At 48.9% G+C, this 24,398-nt stretch overlaps 2 protein-coding genes across 3 annotated transcripts in view; one reads left to right on the forward strand and one right to left on the reverse strand.

Annotated features, from left to right (window-relative positions):
* The first annotated feature begins 1,175 nt into the window (after positions 1–1,175).
* LOC149332158 (uncharacterized) lies at positions 1,176–17,861 on the forward strand. Its single transcript, XM_089555709.1, has 4 exons — positions 1,176–1,508; positions 10,011–10,303; positions 13,964–14,305; positions 17,369–17,861. The coding sequence occupies exons 2-4, from the start codon at positions 10,059–10,061 to the stop codon at positions 17,529–17,531; spliced, it is 750 nt and encodes a 249-aa protein (XP_089411835.1). The 5' UTR covers positions 1,176–1,508; positions 10,011–10,058; the 3' UTR covers positions 17,532–17,861.
* A 2,487-nt stretch (positions 17,862–20,348) lies between these two features.
* LOC149332159 (uncharacterized) overlaps positions 20,349–24,398 on the reverse strand; it is a 33,208-nt gene continuing 29,158 nt past the window's right edge. For both annotated transcript variants that reach the window (XM_089557103.1, XM_089557104.1), the window contains exons 6-7: positions 23,183–23,381; positions 20,349–20,600 (exon numbers count right to left, since the gene is read on the reverse strand). In XM_089557103.1, coding sequence (XP_089413229.1) covers positions 20,516–20,600; positions 23,183–23,381 — 284 coding nt within the window. In that variant the 3' untranslated portion in view covers positions 20,349–20,515. The remainder of the gene's footprint in view (positions 20,601–23,182; positions 23,382–24,398) is intronic.

Here is a 24,398-nt window from a genome sequence, read left to right on the forward strand (position 1 = left end):
CTGCTGCTGATGATGAACAGAATACCACAATTCAATTCAATAATGCCCAACTATTACGTTGCGCCCTCATAATTACTGAAACTAGCAGCGTCAAAGGCGACTTATCGCAATTGATTTCATGGCGAATGAAAAGCTGTCTGAATGGCAGTATTTGCCGAATATACAACTGTAGCTCAAAATAAGTAATCCTAATCGTTGGAAAAGTAATCGAAATGCGGAGTATCCGGGTCAATCTTTCGCGCCGGAATATGCTACGCCTGTTGTGAGAATGTAACGACTGCCCACAACGCGCCGAGTTTCTCGGCAGACGATTTGCGAAGGATGATATAGGTATATACTTTAGTAGAGCATAACGTTGGGCCATTTGGTGTAGCGACATACTCAGGAAAACTTTGCGCAGATTAAAACAAGACGAGAGGAAGCAACACGCACACACACATTCCATTCTCCTTAAAATCTCTAAAAATTCGTTTTCCCAGATTTCTCAGTTTTTATTTGTGAGCAGCTTGAGATAAGCCTGGATGAATCTTTCTCTTGTTTGGATCTGCACCAAACCCTGGCCAATCCCCCACCGTGGGTATGTGCCATCGCTTCAGAGGCAACAACAACAAAGCTCTTGAAGTGCCTAGACCTAGATATAGGTTCATAGTTAGGTTTTAAAATGACCTATTCAGGACCTTTATTAGCCCCAGTTGTATGCATGGGCTGTAATGGGCAGTCGGTGGGAACACATTTGAGCAATAGCTACACCCAGCGTTTAGCATGTGTACCTGCAACTTTTCTTGCTTTTATTTTGTTTAAGTAGAGTTGCCAAAAAGCTGGTGTGCTTAAATCTGCACTAACACGGTACTTCCCACCGCATTTAGCCTGTCGACCACCTTAGAAAGAACACCTGCTGTTCCTGTTCAGTGAACTGACTGAACACAACTCGGGTTCCTTCGAGACGAGCTTCCCTTTCCCAAGATCAACAACGCTGAGAGAGAGAGGATTGAGAGGGGAAGGGAGCGAGAGGGGAGGGCTACGTTTTTCAACCCAACCCTCCGCCCTGAACGGTAGAGCGAGAGTGTGGTTAGGGAGAGGGAAAAAGAGAGTGGGATCGTCGCCTTCGCTCGTGAACTCGGCGACGGAGCATCGCTCTCTCGTTTTTTTGTAACCGCAGCGACAGGCACGCGGGCCACCCCACATCCAACCGACCAGCGCGCGTGTTCTCAGTCCACTCGGCGACCACCACTCGTTTCCGTGACCCCGACCAAACGCGGCGGACAACCGCCCAGGACGATATCCAGTTCTTTGTTGTTGTTATTTTACTGCGCTTGGTCATCCTGAGCTCCTTCGCTGCAGACGAAACGTGGGGATCGTCGTCTGCTCGCTAGCTCCGTCGCATCACTGAAAGAAACGCCAAGCAAGTAGCCCCTCCGTCATCGCTTCGTGATTGACGAAGTTCACCTTCTTCAATCCTCTTCCTTCAAGGGATATCACCGCTCCTTGCGTCGGATCGCCCGAGAAAGGTGAGACAGGGCTCTCTCATCATCGTACGCAAGTTGTTTGTTGACAGCTACAAGCATGCCTTCAGTGTACGCACAAATGCGGCCTTTGTCAGCGCGCGATCCGTGTCGGTTCGTGACGCAATAAATCTGTTGGATAGGTTATTTCGCCCACAGAGCTATTCTTAGTGCGGGTGTGCATTTTGTTCGCCACGTGTTACACAGATGAACGCGTTTCGTTGACTCGGGACATCATTGCGGCAGTTTATCGCATCCCGTCTGAACTGTGGCAGAAATGCCGTTATTTAAGAAGTGGAGTGCAGTGTGTATCTATATTTGTAAATAATAGTTTACGCCAGCAGGTACGCTGTCGCAATAAAAAAAAGTAGTTTTGTGATAGTAAAGCTAGTTTTTTGTTTGCCTAACCCTCAAAACTTGGTTACAAGCACCCGACGGACAGTCTATAGACTTCTTATAGACTTTATGACTTCCTATAGATATTTCTTTTTTCTATTGATAGTCTATAGACTGTCTTTAGAAAAGTCTACTAAAAGTGTATGGCTTCTCTATAAACTGTCTATAGCATTTGTCTATAGAGAATCTATAGACTTTATAAACAGAAGCCTATGGACAGTATATCGACTGTCTAACAAAATTTGTAAGGGTGGTCCTTGTGGGGTCTTGTCCTTCGTTTTTCCTTGCGCTATTGCCTACCATGCATTTCAACAAACTCTCCCAACTCTCTGCTCTGGGTTGAGAAACCCATGGGTTGAGAAAAAAAAGAAGGAAAAGACACTGCACAGCGAAGTTCGCAAAATTTCCGCCATTGAATCCCTGTTCGCTGTCACTTTTTCGTGTCGGAAGAGAGGCTCGCGGGATTGCATCCGTCATGTCAACCTCCTTCCGCGTACGAGCGCCGTGAAGAATGAACTCTCTCAGCAGGTGTCTTACCTCAAAGAACTGGAGCTCTGACCGACCCGTTCCAGGGACGGTGGGAACGACGGGGGGTGACAAGGGGCGCTTGCTAGCGACACTCGTTTCATTCTCTCCAGCGGGGGTGGTCTTCGGCAGTGTTCGCTGTCAGCTATGTGACCGCAGAGTCCTTCCTGGTACCTCGAGTTATTTATTATCCTCCCTTTTTTCAAGCTTTGCTCTGCCTATTGATGGTTAAGGTTGATAACATAACCCGCTGCGGTGGCTCAGTGGTTACGGAGCTTGGCTGCTGTCCCGAAAGACGCGGGTTCGATCCCGGCCGCGGCGGCTGAACTTCGATGGAGGCGAAATTCTAAAGGCCCTTGTACATTGCGATGTCAGTGCACGTTAAAGAACACGAGGTGGCCGAAATTTTCGGAGTCCTTCACTACTGCGTCACTCATAGCCTCAGTCGCTTTGGGACGTTAAACCCTAAAAAACCAATAATACACCAATTGATAACATAGGTTCCCTCGTGTTTAGAGAAGCATGTCAACGCTGAAAGAGACGGAAAAGAAAAGGCGTTATAAAGCCCTAACTTTAGTCCACTTGAAGAAATAGGTGCCGTGTTTGTTTTCTTTTGCTTTGTCTTCAAGCGACTGCCATTCCTGAATTTAAAGTACTAACTCACCTCCTAGATGAATCCGTACCTGAACCGATGAATTTGAACTTGGAAAAGGGGACCCATCAAATTTAACAAAATGTAATTAGCAAACAAACCAACATGCGTCCATGCACAAGCTGATGTCGGAGCAAAATATATCATCTCTTTTTCCGGCCTTGGCACGTGCTGGAAGCATAACCGGTTGTGCATGCTTCGGTGATTCTTCGAAAACCAAGCGTTGAGGGCCACTTATTTCAGACGAGCACACAGAGAGGCACGACAGGACACGGTCTGAGGGAGACGGCGTGCCAGTCCAGGCCACTCTCCTTGCCGAAAGGGTGCTATAATCCGGAACGGCAGGTGTTGTTGATTTTCCGGTTAGTTTCGCCCGTCGTGGCGACGTAGATGCGTGGTTCAGACGCGTCAGTCGGACTGCTGTCACTCACGGTCCCAGCAGCACATGCAAGCAGCCCTGAAGCGCTCACCTTGGGGACGCGGGTTCGCAGAACAACTTTCCTTGCTACGCAAAAGCAGTAAGCTTAACCAGAGTTATTCCGGCTTGAACTCGTGAAGGAGGAAAGAAGGGAGGAGAGGATCCAGACAAATGGGACCCCTCGTGCACGGCTTCTATTAGACACGAAATACGTGTTCTTTGGACTGAGGTTCCCACAGAAGTTTCCGGAACGCAGAAGTCAGGAAACGCGTCGATTTCCTCGCCAACCAGGAGTGCAGGCAGGTGTTGAGGGGCACATTGTGCAGGCCGCGGGGGAAAGTACAAAGCGCATCCTTCAGTTCGCGGCTGTACGCAAGCTTAGGTTGCTAAGCAGTTAGGCTTCGCGGTAGTATTCGTGTTCCGAGAACTTTCGTGGGCACCTTACATGCCTGCAACACCCATCCGCATTCTCCGTTCTTTGGACTTGAAGGTAAAAATCTGGACACGGAGGGAGCTCAGAAGCACAGACTGATGGGAGAGTTGGTGTTGCATTGCAGACCACTTACGAGCGCACGAAGGCAGAGAAACAGAAACGGAGGGAGAGCTTTTTACGTTCTATTCTGCAGCCAATCGGCCATTCTCTTTCTTTATTACGTCACGGATGACGTCAACGTGCTATTTTAGAATGTTCAAAGCCATGCGCCACCGCCACGTGGTGGGAGCTATGGAAACTAGAAGAGCTTGTCCCAAATTATTGGTGATGGTCTCCGTTTGTTGAACGCAATGGGCAGAGGCAAAATCTGCGCGTTGATCTAATGCACCTATCGCGAGCTTCTCCGGCTTGAAGCGTGGAAGCTATGCATGGTATACAGTCATGGCCGCAATGACGTCACGTGTGAGGCCCAGAAGAGCTTTATCTTGCTTCAGTGTTGCCAGACGCTGTATGAAGCGTGTGTGGTTCAATAAGAGCGCTATGCAATAGAGTGTACACGCGGTCAATTCGATAGACGGCGCGAGGACTTCAGAAGTGGAAGTGACTCTACGAGGTCTTCTTTCGGCTAGTGCGCGGGCATCTAGCGTCCGCCCTATTCAAGGGGTACAGCCACAGGTCGTCATCATCATCATGATTTACAGAAAAAAATCTTAGACACTCACCCCAATGTTAGCTGCAATACAACTTGAAAAATGCTACCGCAGTTTAGCCTCACGTGTCATCAAGTGCTTCAGGACGGCCGCATGGTCGGTGTCAGGCAGAGCTTGTAATGCAGAAAGCATATTGAGCGGTTCCGAAAGCCGGGAGTAGATATGTAACGTGTTTAAGGCTCGTCACCGAATAAACAAAAAAATCTAAAGCTTCGTCTCCACACGAGAAAGGAGAAGGCAATGAGGCAGCGATTTCGTGTTCCGTCAACGGACGAGTGCAGTCCATATACAGCAAGGTCGTTAACACCTTCATGGGCGGGCGCTCGCTACCGGGGAAATGCATTGCTGCAAAAAAAGAGAGAAAAGAATGCACGTTTCCCACAGTGTGACGTAATGAGAAGAGCTATGCGAGAGCAGTGTAACCGGCGACGGGGAGTCCGTCGCCTTGAACTTCCTGGACGGCGCTGGTTTTTGAACCGGCTGCCCCGCCCCCCTCCGCTCCGAGTAGCGGGTCACTGGGTTGAAAGGTGGCGCCGTCCGGTCCGGCTTCTTCTTTCTTCCCTGCTCCCTTCCCCTCTCTCTCTCTCCACCCGTCTCTGCGGGCCGCCGTCATTTGGGACCCTCCGCCGTCGCCCTCTCCTCTTCTGCGCTTTCTTCCTTCCCTTTATCGCTCCTTCTCTTTCTTCTCTTCGAACTACCGCATGTATGCGAACTTAACGGGGTCCCTTAGCCACCCTGTAGCATCGAAACTCTGTTTCTTCATCTTTGAAGCTTTCTCTTTGCCCCTACTTCCAGATCAAGTTGAACATGTATACCCAGGGTTGACTAAGATCCCCACATAGGCTTTTCCGGCTTTTCCCAGTCGGTCTTTGGTGCCATCTGGAAGCTTCAGAGCTTGTGTAATGATCTGGACAAGACGCCGGTTAAAAGAGTTCTTGTGAACGCTTTCAACGAACCAGTGTCTTATCTGTTTACCTAGGGACTTTACTTTTAAAGAAGAGGTCTTCAAGGGACGATCCTAACCTAGCACGTGCGCGAACAGTGCGTCAATGACTAATATACCTCCAGAACACCGAACAGGGCACTACAACCCAATTGGCACTGAAACTCCCTTGGACGTCCCATTCACGTCCACAGGACATCCAAGAGAGTTTCAGTGCCTTGTTGAAGAGAGCGGCAGGTTAGAACGTGCGGTGCCGTTCTATTTGCCCCGTCTTGGCTCCCGGTTGCGGCGCTGTTGAAAGAGAACCCTCTCACACATGCGGTAAATGTAGGGCCACCCCTCCCCGCTAAACTGGCGTCAACGCGGTACCTCTTTCCCTCCTTCCCTTTCCCTTCCGGGACTTGCGGCCTCACTGGTTCCTTTTTAACGTACTTCATTTTTCTGTCATTTCATTCTTTTTTTTTTCCTCTCTTCCTATTTGGAGGTGAACACGTGCTGGGTGCTTTGCGCCGGTATCTCGAAGCGTGAGCAAGGTGCGGTAGCCGGAAAGCAGGGTATCACGAGCCGGAGAAGCCAGCCAACCGGCCTGAATGCTCGGCTCCTGCCCGACAGCTATTCAACTTTCTTCTTTTGAAGTCCGCGCTTGGCTTCTTTGCTTCGCTCGGCGGACGTCGAGTGCGTCAGTTGCTACGCGCTGTTTGCGTTGCGTGCGTGTAACGTAGCACGCTGCGCAAGGTTGCGCGGGCGCCTCGGTTATCCGCTCATCCCGGATGATGCCGTACGGATGCCTTTTGTAGCGAGTGAAAGCGCTCGGTGAATCTTCGAGGAAAGAAGCGAGGGACAGCCTCCGGGATCTGTCTGAGCGTGGAGGGCACGCGCAGGCGTTATATATATATTTGTTTTTTTTTTTTTTGGGGGGGGGGCAGGTACAATGAGGCTGGTTTCAGAGACGTCAGGTGCGTGTGACACGGAGGCTTCTGCTATATGTGATGATATGCGTATCCTGTCGAAAAAGGTTGGACACAGGGAAAGTAAACTTTCGAAATCGATATTTGATCTCTCTTGACAGCCCCAAGCTTGTCTGGCGGTAGATTTTCGGTTCGGGCTTCTTGATCTGTTAGCACTGAGGGCGGAAGGCAGCGTGAAAAGGCAAGGGCGAATACTTGTCTGCCATGCCTTTCAAACATACCAACGCCAAAGGGATTACAAAAAAGCTTTGGGGAGCACTCATTTGCTGTCTTACCCAACAATTCTGGACGAAAGGAGTTCTGAACGGGGAAATGTTTTTGTGTGCAGTGGACAACTTGCGAAATTTCAGGAAAGCTGACTTACAGGAAGATGTATTCCAACCAAAAACCCTCGTTCACAGACACGTTTTCGCTTCCTGCCCTGCTGCCTGAAGGGGATACCGCGAGGGGAGATGAGTCAGCAGCCCTCCGCTGTATCCTTCTTCGAAAATGTGTGCGGGGCTCCCCCCAAAAATCTGCGTGAACCTGAAGCCCCTCCGGACATTAGGGAGATTTAGAATAGGGGGCCCCAAGAAGTTTGGGGCGTCGAAGTGCGCATGCGCAGAACGCAAGCCCCGCCCTGCGTCTTGGGTTAATGTTAGCGGCGAACGCTATGCGCCCCAACGCTGCTCTACGTTCAGGCAACATGGTGGCGCCCATCGAAGCGGGGCCTCACTACACCACTGATTCGTCGTTGTCGCTGCGCTGTGCCCCACTTTCACGGCAAACTAAATGTGCACGAAGCTTTCGCTTTGTCTGAACTTGCCTCAACCATAAAATTTTAGCGATAAAACACCCCAGATTTTCAGATTGCTTCTGTGTTTACATTGCTGCTAGGCTTAGCGAGTATGCGTCCTTTGACGTCATGACAGCGCGCGAGGTTCAAACAGGCGTGCGCCCCAACGCTGTTTTCGAAGAAGAGATTGCCGTCTGCGAACAAGGGTTTTTCGTTGAAAAATTATAAAGGGCACTAGTTCTTCTGCAAGTTGTCAATTTTTTCATATGTTGTAAGATTTCGCTATAACAATCAATATATCCGCAGATCCCCCGTCAACAAGCTTGCATTGTTTTGCTATTAACATTTTTGAGATCGTCAAAAGCGTTCCCTATTAGTTTTCTATAGCAGTCTTAACTGCGCCGTGGCCGCCGCGGTGGCTCAGTGGTTATGGTGCTCGGCTGCTGACCCGAAAGACGCGGGCTCGATCCCGGCCGCGGCGATCGAATTTCGATGAAGGCGAAATTCTAGAGGCCCGTGTACCGTGCGATGTCAGTGCGCGTCAAAGAACCCCAGGTGGTCGAAATTTCCGGAGCCCTTCACTGCGGCGTCTCTCATAGCCTTAGTCGCTTTGGGACGTTAAACCCCATGAACCAACCAACCAGTGTTTTACAATTTTCCTATATTCAAAATTTTTCTCCAGAAATGTTGGACATCGTTAGTCGCCCCTGTCCTGTCTGCGACGTTTACGTGGAACAACTGCGCCGTCAGAATGCGCTGCTCTGGGCTGCCGTGACATGACAGCTATACGTGCAAGCTGCGGTCCTGATTGGTAGCGCCCAGTCTCGGTATTGGGCTTCAGTAAATGGGAGAGTGAAATACGTTCTTAAATGTTTTATCGAACAAAAAATGCACGACCGCTAGCTCAGTACAATGTGTCGCTGTTATAGGGTAAAACGCACCATAAGATGCTTGACGTTTATATTCGCCAAAACATTTCTTGCCACTGAAAGGCCGCTCGCGTCGTACCGACTAATACTACGAGCATGTAAAATAGCGGCTGCTATTGGCATTGCAAAACAGTACGACTGGGCCTTATTTTATAGTGCTCATTACACCATGTAAACAGCCTTTACGCCACAGCGCGTGATGATAGTGCGCTGCTTCCAGTACTTTCTAGTTTACTCAAAGAAGGTTTTGGAGTAAGATTGATGTATTGCCATATCCTGTTTTGTACATAGTGTTGATATGTTTTGCCGGGCTAGTAGCGTGTCCCACCAGGCATCGGGTCCAGGAGCACCGCCGCAGTGCCGAAGGAGGAAGGAACTTGGGCCGGAGACGGGGAGTAGGGGAAGTGAAGGAAAAACTGTATTCACATAATTACATGATTATTTACAAAAATGACAAACAAGGTAAAAACTGAGAAATCTCAGGGAAACGTTGAGCGTATCGCTCAGGGAGTCGCTCCGGGAATGGCTCCTCGATGAACGTGTCGAGCGCTTTAAATAGACCCTCCCGAGATCTTCCCGCCTTTTTCAACCAATCGTAGGGACTTCGTCCGGGTGCTCCAAGGTCGTTCACCGCTTCGTCGTCTTCCTCGGCTGAGGCCCCTGGATACCCTGAAGTGGCCCGTCAGGCCAGGTTGATTCCATATCTTGTTTCGAGGAAACGCCAAGGGCGAACACCTGAAGCGTCGTCACCTCGCTTCATCCGCTGAGGCCCCTGGATACTCGGAAATGTCCAGAAGGGCGTGTTGACGGGCTAGTCGTTTCCGGCCAGGTGGATTCCATATCTTGTTCCAAGGAAATGGCCCAAAGGCGAACACCTGCAGCGTCGTCACCCCGCTGTTGACAAGAGAGCGAGGCGCGGTTGAATGGCAGACGCTCGTCTCCGCAGGTGGCAGCAGGCGTTTGAGTCATTGTTACCCTGACAGATGCACACACAAAGTCGCAGGGTCAATACTGCTGCGTTGGGTGCCGACTAAGGGGAACTCCGGAAAACACGTCGTGGCAGTTAGGCAGAAGTGGTGGTACCAGGAATCCAGGAGTTGAATATACGTCCCTCGTGTTCGGTTCCACCTGTCATGAGGTTGCATGGGAGCGCGTGCATGAAAAAAGACCCCTTTCGCAGAATCACGCACTGCATCTGGGCATGGCCTAAGTGGAGACAGGTGTGACGGTGGAGACAGGTGTGACAGCGTTGTCCTGTGTACTTCTCCTCCTTGTGAATGCGTCCTTTTCGCTGGTTTTCTACATACACAAAGAGAGTTAGGGGGGGGGGGGGGAGGTAGAAACACAACAGTGTACCTTGCCACCCTACCCCTATCCTTTCTTACTATCGCTCCCCCCTTTCTTTCCGTCCGTCTCCCTGTCCTCTTATTCCCTCTAGCCGCAGCTCAGGTGCTTCAAGTTTCAATGGCAGATGCCGCGGCTCTAGCCACCATACCGCGGCTAGCAACATCTTTTCCTTCTATTTTTGTTTTTATTAATAAATAGCCACTAACAGCAAGTAAGATTGGACACCGGGATAGGGTTCTCATAGCGGCTTCTCTTCGTCATTGATTGTTAGAAGACGTGCTAAAATGATTTACGTCATCGAGCCTAGGGCTTTGCACATGTACTTATCTGTTGCCCGTTCCATCTCCAGTTAGCATCATGAATACTCAGGCTCTGAGCGCGGGTTCTGACAGATGGCGCCTTACACTTGCAGTTGTCTGACTGCTGAAAGGAAGGCTGCATCCCTTGCTCAAGCCACGTCATGGCATCCCCTCATCGTCTGGTGGGCGCCCTGTCGCTATTCCTGGCCCTCTCCGCGGTACTGGCCTCAAAGCAGACACCAACGCAGACACCGGCGCTCTTGGTCACAATGGTGTTGGACTCGCTGACTCAACACGATGACGGCCACTCCCACCCGGCGCGGCTCGACCACGTCTTGAACGAGCTCGGCTTCGTGGGCAATGCTACTCCCAGCCACCGTGGCATGGTCCCAGGCTCTTCTTACAGGTGAGAAAGGGGAACATGGCTGAATGTTGCGCAGCGGACCACTTACGAGACTTGCAGGTGGCACTTAAATTGGATGCTAATAGGGTTAGGGTGCGTGTGTGTGTGTGTGTGTGTAGGGGGTCTGTAGCGTTGTACCATTGGGGGCAAAAGTAACAGACTCCTCCCCTCCAAGTTCCGGCCCGTGCCATTCTGCATAGGGGCTCCAACCGACAAAGCACTTTTCGGGCCTAAACAGGCCCACTGCGCCGGTCTAGACGCCAGAAGTGTTTTGTCAGGTGGCGCCCCCACGCAGAGTGGCATGGGCCGGAACTTGGAGGGGGGTTCTGTTACTTTTGCCTTCGATGGTACATCTATTGGTGCCACTTCCCTGCCCCGGGTGAGAGTGAAATGTATGAGAGTTTGTTTTCTTTTTTCTTGAAATTGGATAATCGGATGAATTCAAGCGTGTCAGATGGGTTGTGTCGTGTTGCGTCCCTTGAATATTGTGCGCTATGGATAATCGCGCCAGATGAACCCAGCTGCCCTCTTACTTTTCCACGTGTCCTTGTTGACCATTATCCTCTGTATTCAGCTAATATTCAGCTAACCCACAAGCTTACATTGCGGTAGAATATCGATTGCAGTAGTCTTTTTCATCCTGCAGTGCAATCAGTATAAAGAGCAACGAAAACCCAATACTGCAATAATTGCGAAGATCAGAAAGAGAGTGGCTGTTTTTCAAAAGCGCTACGTAAATTTTCCTTCCACGGTGCTCGCTGGCATAAAACATTTATATACGATAATTTTTGTAAATTTATATATCGCAGCTGCTTTGCTGCCCTACGAAAAAAGAATGGTCTATCGATCATAACAAGCTGCATTGCCGGTATCAATACGAGAAGTTCACACTTGAGTGTGGCGTGATTAAAAGTTAAGAATGAGCCATCTATCTCTTTCTCACATGCGCACGGCTATTTAGCGATGTTTTGCGAGATCCCCATCAGCATTTAACAGCTAGCGGTTGGACTTCGTGGGAGGTCGCGTTTAGAAACAGCGCTCACATGGAACGACAGAATGGCACAACACGAAAGGCTGACTGGCAACTGACATGTATTTTGCACAGGGAAAAATATAAACAGAAAACAGATTTTTTTTAAGTGCGCAGATGTGCCCTTCCGCATGAGAGAGTCATGCGTAGTACATATGCATGCCTGTGTCAGCTATAAATGCCAACATCGCCCGATTTCGGGACCCATGTGTTCAGATTCCTGTGTCTGGCGGTCGGCTGGGGTGGTAACCTTGGGTGCCGAGGTGTAGCTTGCGTGTTGCCCGAGCACCTAACCTACATAAAGTTGGAGGCTTATCAAGGTTAAGCCCCAGTGGATGCGAAGCAGCCTTCGTTTTGCATTCTTATTATTAACGTCCTTAGCGTTTGGAGGCATCTTGACCGCATACACGCCCGGCGCAAGGACTCTGGCGCGGTTGCGGGCACAGAGACTGACGCGACGGCGGGCGCGCGCCGCTTCATCCCTGGCGTGACGTCACATATCACGTGATGCAGCGATGGTGGCGCCGCCGCCGCGTCGCGCGCGACGGCGCGATATGAGGCCCCATCTGCAGCCGGTGTGACGTCATCACGGGACGTCACATCATGTGATCTCACTTCAAGGTCAATGGTGGCCACCGCCGGGCGTCGCGCGAAGGCCCGAAACCTACGTTAATATGCTTCGCATAAAATCCGCGTTTTTACAAGATGTGGACCGCCTATTGTTGTCAACCTGGAGGACGACACAACCAGCAGAACTGAATGGAGTTGTGATGAGGACGATGAGATGAGCCCCATTAACGTGCTAACGTACTCGCGAAAGTCGGAGTACTGTCGCAGCGTCTCTCATGTGATATGGCAGACGCTGTAGCGGACGGCTCCGGATTAATTTTGACCGCGTGTGCGTTGACTTTCGCGCAGCGCATGGGGTTGTTTTGCATTTCGCCAACATCGACATTCGGCAGCCCCGGCCTGCATTCGACCCAGCTTAATAGTGTAGGGACCATGCTGGAATAAATAAATTCATCTACACATGACAGGAACACTGAAAATAACTGTGATGTGCAACAGAGGAACTGATACAAACAGGTGGCGACAAAAAAATAAGAAAAAGTGGGGCCAGTTCGTCTGGAAAGGGCGTCTGCCTGTGCAAAAACAAACAGATGAAAGGATAAAAACACATCAAGCGCCACCTGCTAGAGGTAGAAATAAGCTAACTACTAGTACCACGGCCATCTTGATCACGCACGCGCGCCGATCCAGGTGGCCGTGCTAGTACGCCTTCTTTCATATGGATCGAGCCACCTGGACATCATGTGGATCGAGCCACACTAGTAGAACACACACTAATGTGTGTGTTCTACTAGTGTAACACACACTAAGAACACACTAATGTAGTGCGTGCCATCCTGATTGGACGAAAGAGCTTCTTTAACTACGAAGTTTCTGAGAAAGCTGTATAGCTTTCCTTTGTAGCCGTATGGCTGCGCTTGGGTGGATGCCAATGAGTAATTACTCCCTTATTACAAATTTACTCCACCTTGGGGGATTCCTCCAAACATTTGACCAAGAGCTCTACCTTTCGTAGTGCTGCAAACATCTTGTGAGACGGAGTATAGTTGAAGACGAACGCACGTGGAAGACGCAGGCGCGGTCTGGTTCCTTGAGGCGTTAACTGCGCCTGCGAAGGGTGTGCTTGGCAACTGCCGCCATCTGTCGTACGCGCCTGTCTTGAAAGTGATATGCGCACACGCAGTAGGAGCTGGAGGAGGGGAGGCGCGCATGCTCAGAGCAGCCGTGTGAGAAAGGCGGATTGTTGAAAGAACTGACCGCTTATTTTTCTTGAATCAGACCACGCCTTTTTAACGCATAATAGCCAAATCAGTCGGTCCAACCTGGCGTGTGATACCAACGGAACCGCAAGTAACGCTTTTTTTTTTTCTCATAGCTACTTATGAACAGTATAAATACACATTCGTTAAGCTATTCAGCGCAACCGAAATACACAAGAAGAACGGATAGGAGAAGCTATCTCCCGAAACACCGCTAAGCCATCGTCAAGATGTTTCCTAGATCAATTCCTTCCGTATCTCTCTCTCTCGCTTGAACTGCTAGCCATGTATTCACTAGCCTAAATAAAATGTAGGTGTCGAAATTCCGAAATCATTCTTCGTAGGAGAGCTAAAAGCAGAGAAAACTGATATCTGAAAGTCACTGTTCAAAAGTCGCCGCTCTCCCTTTCCTGTATTCGCACTCTGCACGGAAACTGCCCAACGGGTTGACCTGACCCCCTCACCTCAGCTGGTGGCACAACGGCGGCAAAAACAAAGATGACGCTAAAACGCACAAGAAGGAATGCTTTATATAGCCTAAAGTCGTCCGCCCTCCAGTTCGTGCGACTCTTTGTGGCCGATATCCCCTGCAGCGAAGCCTCATCTCATGTGGCCGCCGCACGACAGTTCAACATATGCGTTCGTTATAACCGGTTTGTTACACAGCATATGTGGTTGCACGGTGTAGTATGTCTACCATGAACCTGGGCCTAGTTTCCGGCCCTAGCACTACTGGCAAGCATGATCAAAGTGTTCTTTAATCCGATTTTCCAGAAGCACCGCATGAATGTACGTATTCGGCAGGTCCCCCCTAGAGCTGGGTCTCATGGCGGCGGCCGCAGCGGGCGCCGTGGGTCTGCTGCTGCCATACCTGCTGCCCGCGCAGTGGGCGGTGCCCTCCCGCCGGAGCGAGACGCAGCCCTACGACCAGGCCTCGCTCCAGGACCGGGGCGGGTTGCTGGGGGGCCGCGGCGGCCTGGCCGGCTTCAGCGAGTTCGTGATGACGCGTGTGGACAAGGGCCTCGAGAAGTTCCCCAGCATCCCCAGCCTGGACCCGCAGGAGTGCATGAAGCGAAGCGTGTGCGAGGCGCACAACCAGCCAAACAAGTACGGCCTCATCGGTCTGCTGCTGCAGCTGCTCTACCCGTGAGTGTCCTGCCCGAGGTCAAAGGCTTAAACTATCATCACCATCATCATCACCACCACCACCATCATCATCATCATCGTCAGCCTGACTACGCCCACTGGAGGGCGAAAGCCTCTCCCATGTCTCTCCGATTAACCCTCTCCTTGGCCAGCTGCGGCCACCGTGCCCCTTAAACTTCTTAATCTCATCCGACCACCTGACTTTCTGCCGTCCCCTGCTATGCTCACCTTCTCTTGGAATCCGCTTCATTACCCTTAAGAACCAGCGGTTGTCTTGCCTTCGCATTACATACCCTGTCCATTTCTTCCTCTTGGTTTCGACTAGGATGTCACTAATACGCGTTTGTTCCCTCACCCACTCTGCCCGCTTCCGATCTCTTAACGTTACACCTATCATTTTTATTTCCATAGCTCGCTGCGTTGTCCTTAACTCAAGCTGAACCCTTTTCGTTAGCCTTTCGTCCTGTTTGCGCAACCCATCTTTACGCTACAATGAACCAACTTGCCCAACAACTCATCTTGCTCCACCTTTCTGCCCAGTAGGTGAGTGCCGGTAAGATACAGCTGTTATATGCTTTTCTCTTGAGGGATATTGGTAAAACTAAACTATTATGTTATTAAAAATATACTATAGGAAGCAGCTAACCACAGCCATTGTACGTTATGGGAAGCAGATTCTTTGTTTGAGCGACAGTTTAAGTGTAGAAAAAATGGAAAGATTGCAAAACAGAAAGCGATTGCTAAAGTGTTGTTGAGCAACGAAGAGGTATTTAAAGCCCAGAATCCATTCTTCACTTTTTCACTGTAAACGAATTGGTATGTTGGACAAGGTTTACGTCTTCTCGATGTTGTTACATTTCCTGAAGGTCAACACTCACAAAAATGCAGTTGACTTTCGATAACTCGGACTCAAAGGGGGCCGAAAAATTAGTTAGATCTTTGTGGAGCTAATAGACGATATGCGAAATGAGCAGCGCCATCTCTCGGCGCTCCGAGAACTAAGTCCTCCATGTTGGCACGGTACAGAAAACGAAACCGCCGCCCAGCGTTGGGTTAAAACGGCTGCGCTTCGTTTGAAAAGTAAAATGCCGATGCAGTGTTGCGCTACCCTCTCCACTGTGAAAAGACACTACGATGCGTGCCAGAACTAGGTGCGTTCAAGATTTTCACTTTTGTATTTTTTTACTCCGTCCCAACGTTTTAGTAACACAAAACGCCATGCGAGGTATCATGTGTCAGCACGCGGATCAGTGCGCAGCTTTCGCTTTCTGCGCTGATTTTTGACAAATCTCTCGAGGTGATTTGCGTTTAAATTAAGATAAGGACCACAGCCTTTGTTGTCTCTGATCAAAATTAGAAGCCGATTTCGTGCATTTACCAACTCTCCGGTCGGGCGTGAATATATATATACGCATACTTGAACAACGTAATAGAGAAGGTAATTTTTTTGAGCGGGCCAATCGCTTGTGCCGTGGCGAAATAAGTTCACTCGAAGAACCATATGCCGATTACTGCTTAGTTTGCTACGTGTTCAGTTAAGTTTTTCCCGTGTTCAGTTAGTTTTAGAAGGGCGAGCAAACTCTCTGGACCATATACGCATATGTTATGCGCGTTAAGGAGTCTTTGTGAAGCAATACACCCTACGTATAAAAACTGAGGTGCGAATGGTTTATTTCTTGAGGATTCCTATACCTTCGATATCTGCGGCGACCAAAATCTAAAAAAAAAAGGAGCGAATAATATAGCTACTTTATTATGAAGGAGGGACGCATGTCTAAGCTAGAAAGTAAATGCAACAGTGTTCTGAAAACGCTTCAGGCCATCAGATTTTATTATCATTGTGGCAAGCTCCAACAGCTTGCTTCGCAACAAAGCCATTTGTCCAAGTTTGGGAGTAAGCTAATTAAGTTTCGGAAGCAACCGAACATGCTAATTTCGCCCCTGCACACACAGCCTGACCAGCGTATCGAGTCCGTGCATGCACCTACAGCTCTGGCATCTTTCTCTAATCAAGCCGCCGCGGTGGCTCAGTGCTTATCTGAAAATTAAAAAAAAGCTGGGTCTTTGCTTACAATATTTTGAATTATATGTGCATGCCCACTTTCCTCTTGTTAATGTCGACTGACTGCGAGCAGGACGCGGTTTCAACGAATTGTGGCGAAAATCAACCGACGCCGGGCTCTGAAACGGTGACGTTGAAAACCGCGGATGCGCATTGCACATTACAGTAAAGGAATCGAATTACGCAGCTGGTCGAGGGTCTTGTGTGATTATACTACAATGCACGAAGCTCCTGGCATCGGCGCGAACGAAAGTTTGCACTGTCACAGAAGTTTGTCAACACACGTGCGCACTCACCGCAAAATAACCGCTCGCTACCCTACCAGATGAATTCGCGTCCACTTGGGAATAAAATAGCCATGATAATGCGTGATGCTTGAACTGGTGCTTTAATGCGAGCACTAAAACGACAACAGCACACGGTCACGGTTCGACTTTCCAACCCACTTTCGAGTGCGGATTATTGCGATCATCAGCGCCAGACTTCAAGCGAAGCTAAGGATGCGGTAGGAGTAAGCTGGCGCTTATTGAAAGCACCTACATTTGGTCGAAGATCAGCTGTGAAAACAACGCAGCAGCTGAAGCTTGCCTGTTGAAATTCCACTCGCAAGAAGAAAGTACGCATAGCAAACGATGCACCAGCTCGACGAGCTCGACCGCGCCAAGATGGAAACCGGAAGTTGTGGGCGCGGTGTTGCCAGACCGCCAAGCAATTTCGCATATCGTCTATTACAGCGAGGCTTTTTAGTACTATGTATGTTTTCGGGATCAAAACGGCAGTTGGAATAAACCGGATCTTACATTTAAGCGAGTTAGAATTACCGAGCTTCCATGCTTACCTAACAGTTCACGCAAGAAATAAAATTAGCGACAATTAGGTCTCGTCAGAGTTAGACACGCAAGTCAAAGTACGAAAAGTTCCTAGCCGACGAAACTCGGGCGGTGGCCGAGAGATTCTATTTTCACTGCCATTTTTGTTGATCCGGTGTCATTTTCGCATAGGCCATACTCGGCGCCGGATGAGCCGACCACGGTGGTCTCCAAGTACCAACTGGCAGCGCGCTACGGTCGCCAAGAAGACGCCGACTGCTCACGCCAGTACGACGGCTGCATCGTCTCCCCACTGGAGATGATACAGACCATTGTGGGCTACTTTCTCAGGTAGCTCCACCTCATCTCTCCACCCATATGGGCCACCGACAAGCACTGGCCTGCCTTAATCTCCGTGGCGGCTGGGAGATGCTGGCAAGCCAACGGCGAGAAGGAAGGGTGGTGCTGACGCCGGGTGGTCCGTTCAACCACGATACGAGCACGTCACTGGTGACGAGTGATCATGTGATCAGCGCGTAAGCGTGACGATGTTTGTCTGGTACGTGGACTGTGAAGCGACGCTTGCCAACACCGCATCGGTCAATGGGGGTCGCTACTGCACAAAATTCTTTGTTTTACTCTTATTTTACGGAAACGCTATGACAAAATCTCTTTGGCACCATATCTCTGCCACTGGAACTGTGCTATAGGGGAAGTCCTTGCCGTCGTCTCCACAGGTCCTCACATACTGTATGGTTCACAGCACATACAGTACTTGCAAGAAATGCCGCATCCTGCGCCATATTAAGCACATAACAACACAGCAGCTCTTATCTATGACAGGGTGTTTCTACAAAGCCTTTACCATTAGGAAGGTGTTGTTCTAGTGGCTCTACTGTTCAAGAAATTATCATAGGAGCAAGAACTGCACATGGCTGTGTGACCCCAAGCATTTCACCAGCCCAAGGACTGTATGTAAAACGCGTTGATCGCCAATTCTTCGACAAGCCTTGGGGTGCCTTTGAATTGGACGCTCGGAAGTGACAGAAAGTGCTCGTGTTACTCTTTTTCATTGTCTTCATCTGGGATCTCATCTTAATTTATTTTACAACCATGAATCGAAGGGAATAAAGCATGCATGCGAAAGCCTGTTGAACAAGCGTCCTGTTTTTTTCTTTTTGGTGAAGTTGCCTAGAAGAACACCACAAAGAAGTGCCAGCGCTGAAACACGCGGTGCGCGCACGCTTTTTTTTTAGAGGGTAAGCTCTATTACGCCATGTCTCCCAAGGTCATTCATCTCCGTTGCAATGACCTTGAGCTCGCTCCTCAGTCTTGCCATGGATGGTACGCCGGCTGGGCCGTCTTTGCGTTCGCTTCAGGGCAAACGTAAGGCCGAATCCGATCATCCGACAGTATTCGGTACAATCAAAGAACTGACCAAGACAATACGTGAGATTTGTAATAAAGCCCTTCATAAACAATCTGTGTAGTCACTTGCAAAATCAAGCACAATCACACTTACGCTCTTGAAACTTGGTTCAAGCATAGTTGAACAATTACATTTTTTTATTATTTCGGTTCTTATGCGGATGAACCTACCTAGACGACACGAAACGTCCTGAGGACGCCCTCAAATGATCAGAACGTCCTCATCCAGAACAGGACATTGCCACCATTTAAATCCAGTTCAGTTTCCCGAATAGGTTGTAGAAGAGGGCGGGAAGCCTACTGTCTGGTTCTCACGCAGGTAAACAATGTCCACCAGAGGCCTGTGTGGCACCCCAGCTTTTTTCAGAAAGGCGAGCAGGACCCGCCGCTCTGTTTCGCGATCGGGACAACCAATGAGGTAATAGACAGCTTTAGTATACCGTTTACTGTGCTACCGTTACCGGCACCGAAGTACCGGGAGCCCGCGCGCAGCCAATGCTCATGCACAGATCGCCTTGACGGTGCCAGATGGCGCTAGGTACCCGGCAGCTATGCTCGCGCCTGCAGCATCGGTACCAATCAGCGCGTGCTCACCGGCGGTGGGCGGGTTCCTGCTACTCCGGTAACAGCTACACGGTACACGGCATGCTAATGGTGTCTAATGCCAGCCACTGCAAGCGCCAGAATACGAACACAGCAGATACGATGTCAGTCCACGCCGGAGCACTAGCAGAATCCGTACGTATGCGGTGTAGTACGGTGGCGCCAGCTCTCTTGAGCCCCCTGGTCACACAGGGCTGGTTGCGCGAGCAGACCCCATGTATTTAAAATGGCTAACTACTGTCTCTTCAAAGAATCTCTTGGAATCTTTAAAGATTGTTTCATTTCTCGATGGCTCAGCAGACAGTGCTACATGGGCGAGGCTGTCAGCCACCTGATTTCCATGGAGGCCTATAGTATGCGAAGGAACCCATTAGACATTGAGAAAAAGTTTGGGACCGGTGGAGTTATTCTGTAATGTGGTGCGAGCACTGACAAGGAAATATAGGTCTGTCGTGCCAAAATACATATATGTAGTACATCGCCCCCAAATACATGCACTTTCGAGGAGCTTGCAGGCAAAGCAACGTCTCCAGTGCACCTAACTAGCCGTAATAGCCAAAGTTTGTTTGGCCACTGCGCCGAGGGTAACCGCGTTTTCGAAATTGTAAAAACTGATCTGGATACTATTTACGGTGGGCTACAAGCCTCTCAATAATTAAGGAGCATAACAGTATTAATTAAAAAGTGAACTATTCAATATTCCTTAACCAGCCTACTAGTTAGCACGTCTTAGCTGTATTCTGATGTACTACACCGCTGAAAATGCTATGCCGGAAAAAGCACTCTTCTAACTCAAAAAGCCTATTTTCAAAAATTTCAGAAAGCCTTAGGTGAAACTCCCTGTTATATGCCAGTGCACATGCTGCATTTCTAGGAGAAAAAAAAAAGGTTTCAACAAGCTGATGACGGTGCGACCCGCGTGGTGGCTGGCTTAGGTATGAAGTGTCTTAGTTGCTTGAAAGCTGTGCAACTCTGGTGGGCGACGAACATGTGTACGTTCAAAATTTTCATAAGTCACGAGCGAGTATACTAGCTCCTTGCCGAAAATATCGTGCATGTGTAAGACAAAGCTAAACGCTCCTGTACAGAGCCTTCGAGCGCTTTTAACTTACGCAAGCAACCACAAAATAAATTACAGTGCGCTTTATTAAAAGAAATTCTAGTACTATTGGAGGGAAAGAAAAGCAAAGGGCTCTTTGGAGGTGAAGATACACTATGGTGCTGGAGCACTGCAGCGCCGTATGGTGTCAGTCGTTGTGCAGACATTAGTGTAGCTAGTGTAAAGCCCAGATGTTAAGTTCATAACTACTAAATATCCAAGTAATTGTCTTCCTGTGATGACAGGTCGTCTCTAGCAGACACGTCGAACTCGTAGTGTGAGGCATTGTAGTCCCTGCAACATACAGAACAAAGTAGGAGTGGGGCTATACGTATGAGCAAAGAAATGAAAAAGTTGAAGCATTTGTAGCTGAAAAAGAAATAATCATGGTATGGTCATAGAACTTGCTTCCACTGCAGGCTTTTCTGTGCCGTTCAGCAGATCCAGCTAAAGAAGACAAGTCAAGTAATAATAAACGTCAGCTATAAACCAGGTCGGTCGGTGGGTCTCTTCAAAACAAAGTTAATATGCCTTAGAACAACAACAACGCTTCACAAATCAGGTTACGGATACGTCATACAAATCTATGCCTGCTCTAATCCGCATAAGAATGAGGACAGCTCAACGACGCTCATGAGGCCTCCTGTGCCTACACTCGCTGATCATGCACAGCGCTCGTTTCTGCACGACCAGGTAGAGTTGACGATGGTGGAATACACAACAGGTTAAGCAGCATCAGCTCTTGAATTGTTTAATCATGCCTCTAATGGAACTATTCCTCTAAGTTTGCCTTAGTGGTCAAATCCGAGAACTAGGAGATAGAATGAATGAATGAATGAATGAGCTGTTTATTTAGAAAGGGTGGCTCAAGGCCGTTTGTTGGGCAATTGGGTTGTTAAGGAAGGGAAAAGTAAGGGTCTATTGATACATGAAAGGACGGCACGGATGGTCTAGCGACGCTTTACACTGCTTAGTAGAGGCCACTTATGTTGGCAAGTTTGCCAATATCTTCCCAGGTGCCGTTCGCTCCGGCTCTGTTCAATGCACGAAATTCCTCGCCATCGGTGGGAAAGCCATGCTTGGCGACGAGGTCGTCGCGTCCCTTTCGGAACTCTGAACAATGCCAAAGTAGGTGGTACAGGTTGGCACGACACATACAGCCACAGTACTGGAACTTCATGACGTCTGGCGGAGGCATCACCAATGCGCTCTGTAATCAGCTGTCTGCATTTCCTTGCAACTTCACAGCAGCCCTTTGTAATTGATTACATTCTATAGCCGACACAGCAGTCCGTAGGTCTCCAAATGCAATGTTACCAGCCATAAACAGCAGGTGCTTGATGGGTTCAAGGTTTAGAGGTTCGCTGAAGCTTGAGTGCACGAAGTTTAATGGGATTCCCTGTACACTCCTGGTGTAAGTGGGCTGCCATTATGGGAACCTTATATGATAACGATGCGTCAATGGTAGCTTAAAGGTGCAGTGAAGAGGAACCTGAACTCGTCTTTTTGCGGCGGGAACTCGATCGACACGTTCCGAGCTTTCTTAGAAACTTCGATTTATTGTCCTGTGCGGTGGATTTCCTTAATTTAAATATGATTAAACATACCGGCTCCCGCCTTTTTTGAACTCGCCGCAGACGATATACAGGGTGTTTCACCTAAGACTTTCTGCAATTTTTAAAAATAAGCTATTTGAATTAGATGCGCGCTTTTTCTGGCATAGCATTGTCAGTGGTGTAGTACATCATAATGCAGCTAAGACGTGCTCACTAGCAGGCTTGTTAACCAATATTTAATAGTTAACTTTTAGACTATTACCGTTGGGCTCCTTAATTATTGAGAGGCATGCAGCCCACCGTAAGTAATGTCCATATCCGTTTTTAGAATTTCGAGAACGCGATTATCCTCGGCGCTGTGGCCCAACAAATTTCGCCTACATCGCGCCAAAATACATGCGGTTTGAGAAGCTTGCAGGCAAAGCAACGTCTCCAGTGCACGTAACTCGTCGAAATAGCCAAAATTTGTTGGGCCACAGCGCCGAGGATAATCGCGTTCTCGAAATTCTAAAAACGGATATGGACATCACTTACGGTGGGCTACATGCCTCTCAATAATTAAGGCGCCCAACGGTAATAGTTTAAAAGTTAACTATTAAATATTGGTTAACAAGCCTGCTAGCTAGCACGTATTAGCTGCATTATGATGTACTACACCACTGACAATGCTATGCCAGAAAAAGCGCGCATCTATTTCAAATAGCTTATTTTTAAAAATTGCAGCAAGTCTTAGATGAAACACCCTGTATATAGGAGGAGTCAACTAAAGCGTGGAGTGCCTTTCAGGCAGTCGCGTGGTGGCTTGCTTTCGCTTTTATTTTTTTTTAGGTTTCCGTGAATAAATAGATCCAGTCAGAGGCTACATAGCCGTAAATTAGGTCCACGGAAATAAAAATGCGCGTGGACTCTTTGCTTTCGCCGATCATTACGTACTACTCCACCGATGGCAGAGCGGCAAGCCGCCACGGAACTGGCTGAAAGATTGGTTGACTCCTCCTACTGTCTGCGGCGATTTCAAAAAAAAAAAAAAAAAAGGCGGGAGCCGGGACGTTTAATCAGATTTAAATTGTGGAAATCGGCCGCACAGGGCAATAATCAGAAGTTTCTAAGAATGCTCGGAACGTGTAGATCGAGTTCCCGCGGTAAAAATACGAGTTCAGATTCCTCTTCAGTGCACCTTTAAAGTGAACTGTGAGCCGCTTGGACGATTATCCGGCGGAAGCATTTAATAGCCCGCACTTCGTCTCACTGATGACGTCCATGCATGCTACCGTTGTACAGCTTAAGATGAAGACTAGCTGCTCAGTTGCGAGAACTCACCCGCATTCCAACGCGCACGAGCGGTTGGTGACGAAGTAGTTGAATGATGTCAGTCCTTTGGGCCAGTCCCCATCGCAAGCACTGTAAAGCTCACACGTCTTTGACGATGCATTGTAGAAATATCTTGTCCGTCCGTTTCTTTCGTTTCCAGAAGCACAGCGAGCTGTTGGTTCAGCAGTGCAATTTACGGTACCGCTTCCTGATCAAGAAATGTGAAAAAGGAATTTTTGCAACAGAAAGAGATAAGGGTTCGCAGAACGGGAGTAATATGGCGGAAGTCCACTAGTCATGTGCAAACGAACATAAAAACACAATTTCGTGCTTTTGGGAATAGTACGATAATGCTTGTGATATTTAAGCTGCCTTATACTCTAAAGCCTTCAACATACGAGAGCATGAAATTTCCCTCGGTCAACATTCTCCGCGTCCTAATGCGTAAGTTACGCTCTTTCTGCGTTTATTACGATGCAGACTTTAAATTATGAGTTGCGGAACCTAACACGCGTTCAAGTACGCATCATTTTTCAGAGAAAGAGAAGTTAATTGCTGTCTGTCGTTTGCCCAGACACTGCCTTGCATTGTAGAAAAGTGGTGAAGCCTCCTTACGGCGGTCTCCATGTTCCTGCTTCTTGCCGAGAGCAAGCAGTTTTAAAGTACTGCGTAGTAGGGCTGTTTGGGATTTTAACAAGTTTTGTTTGTTAACTTTGACAGGTCTATTCATGCTAAGCTGTCATACAGTCACTCCAGAATTTTTCCTGACGCGCAGCTGATGGCTGACGTCATCAAGCGGATGCTCACCCATGTACAGGTGCCAACAAGAATTTTGACAACACAGCAGCCACGAAAGTTTGAAGAGGACACTTGAGCTCCGCCTTAAGGGTATGACACGATAGCGTAGTGGGTTAATTCCAACATAAGCAGAAGGTAATTCTCCACTTTACATTCATAGATCCCTGGGAGTCCTCACATAGCCCTCCTGGCGGAATGGTACAGCGGTTAAGCGATGCTCCACTGCCCTGCGATGGCAGGTGGTCCTAGCAGGGCACTTTGTGCGACCCTGGCTTTTCTTCCCGAGAGATTAATCATTAACTTATCCGTCACCTGCAAAGGTTGGCAGTTTGCTCACAATCCGGTGGGCAGGTCGTGATGACGCTGAAAGGTCACATGACCTAGGTAGCCCACCTGACTCCTGGGTAGCTCTCTGGCATGGAGGAAG

This window comes from Amblyomma mixtum, chromosome 8 (assembly GCF_055824585.1).
Source record: "Amblyomma mixtum isolate Tamu chromosome 8, ASM5582458v1, whole genome shotgun sequence".
Classification (NCBI taxonomy): domain Eukaryota; kingdom Metazoa; phylum Arthropoda; class Arachnida; order Ixodida; family Ixodidae; genus Amblyomma; species Amblyomma mixtum.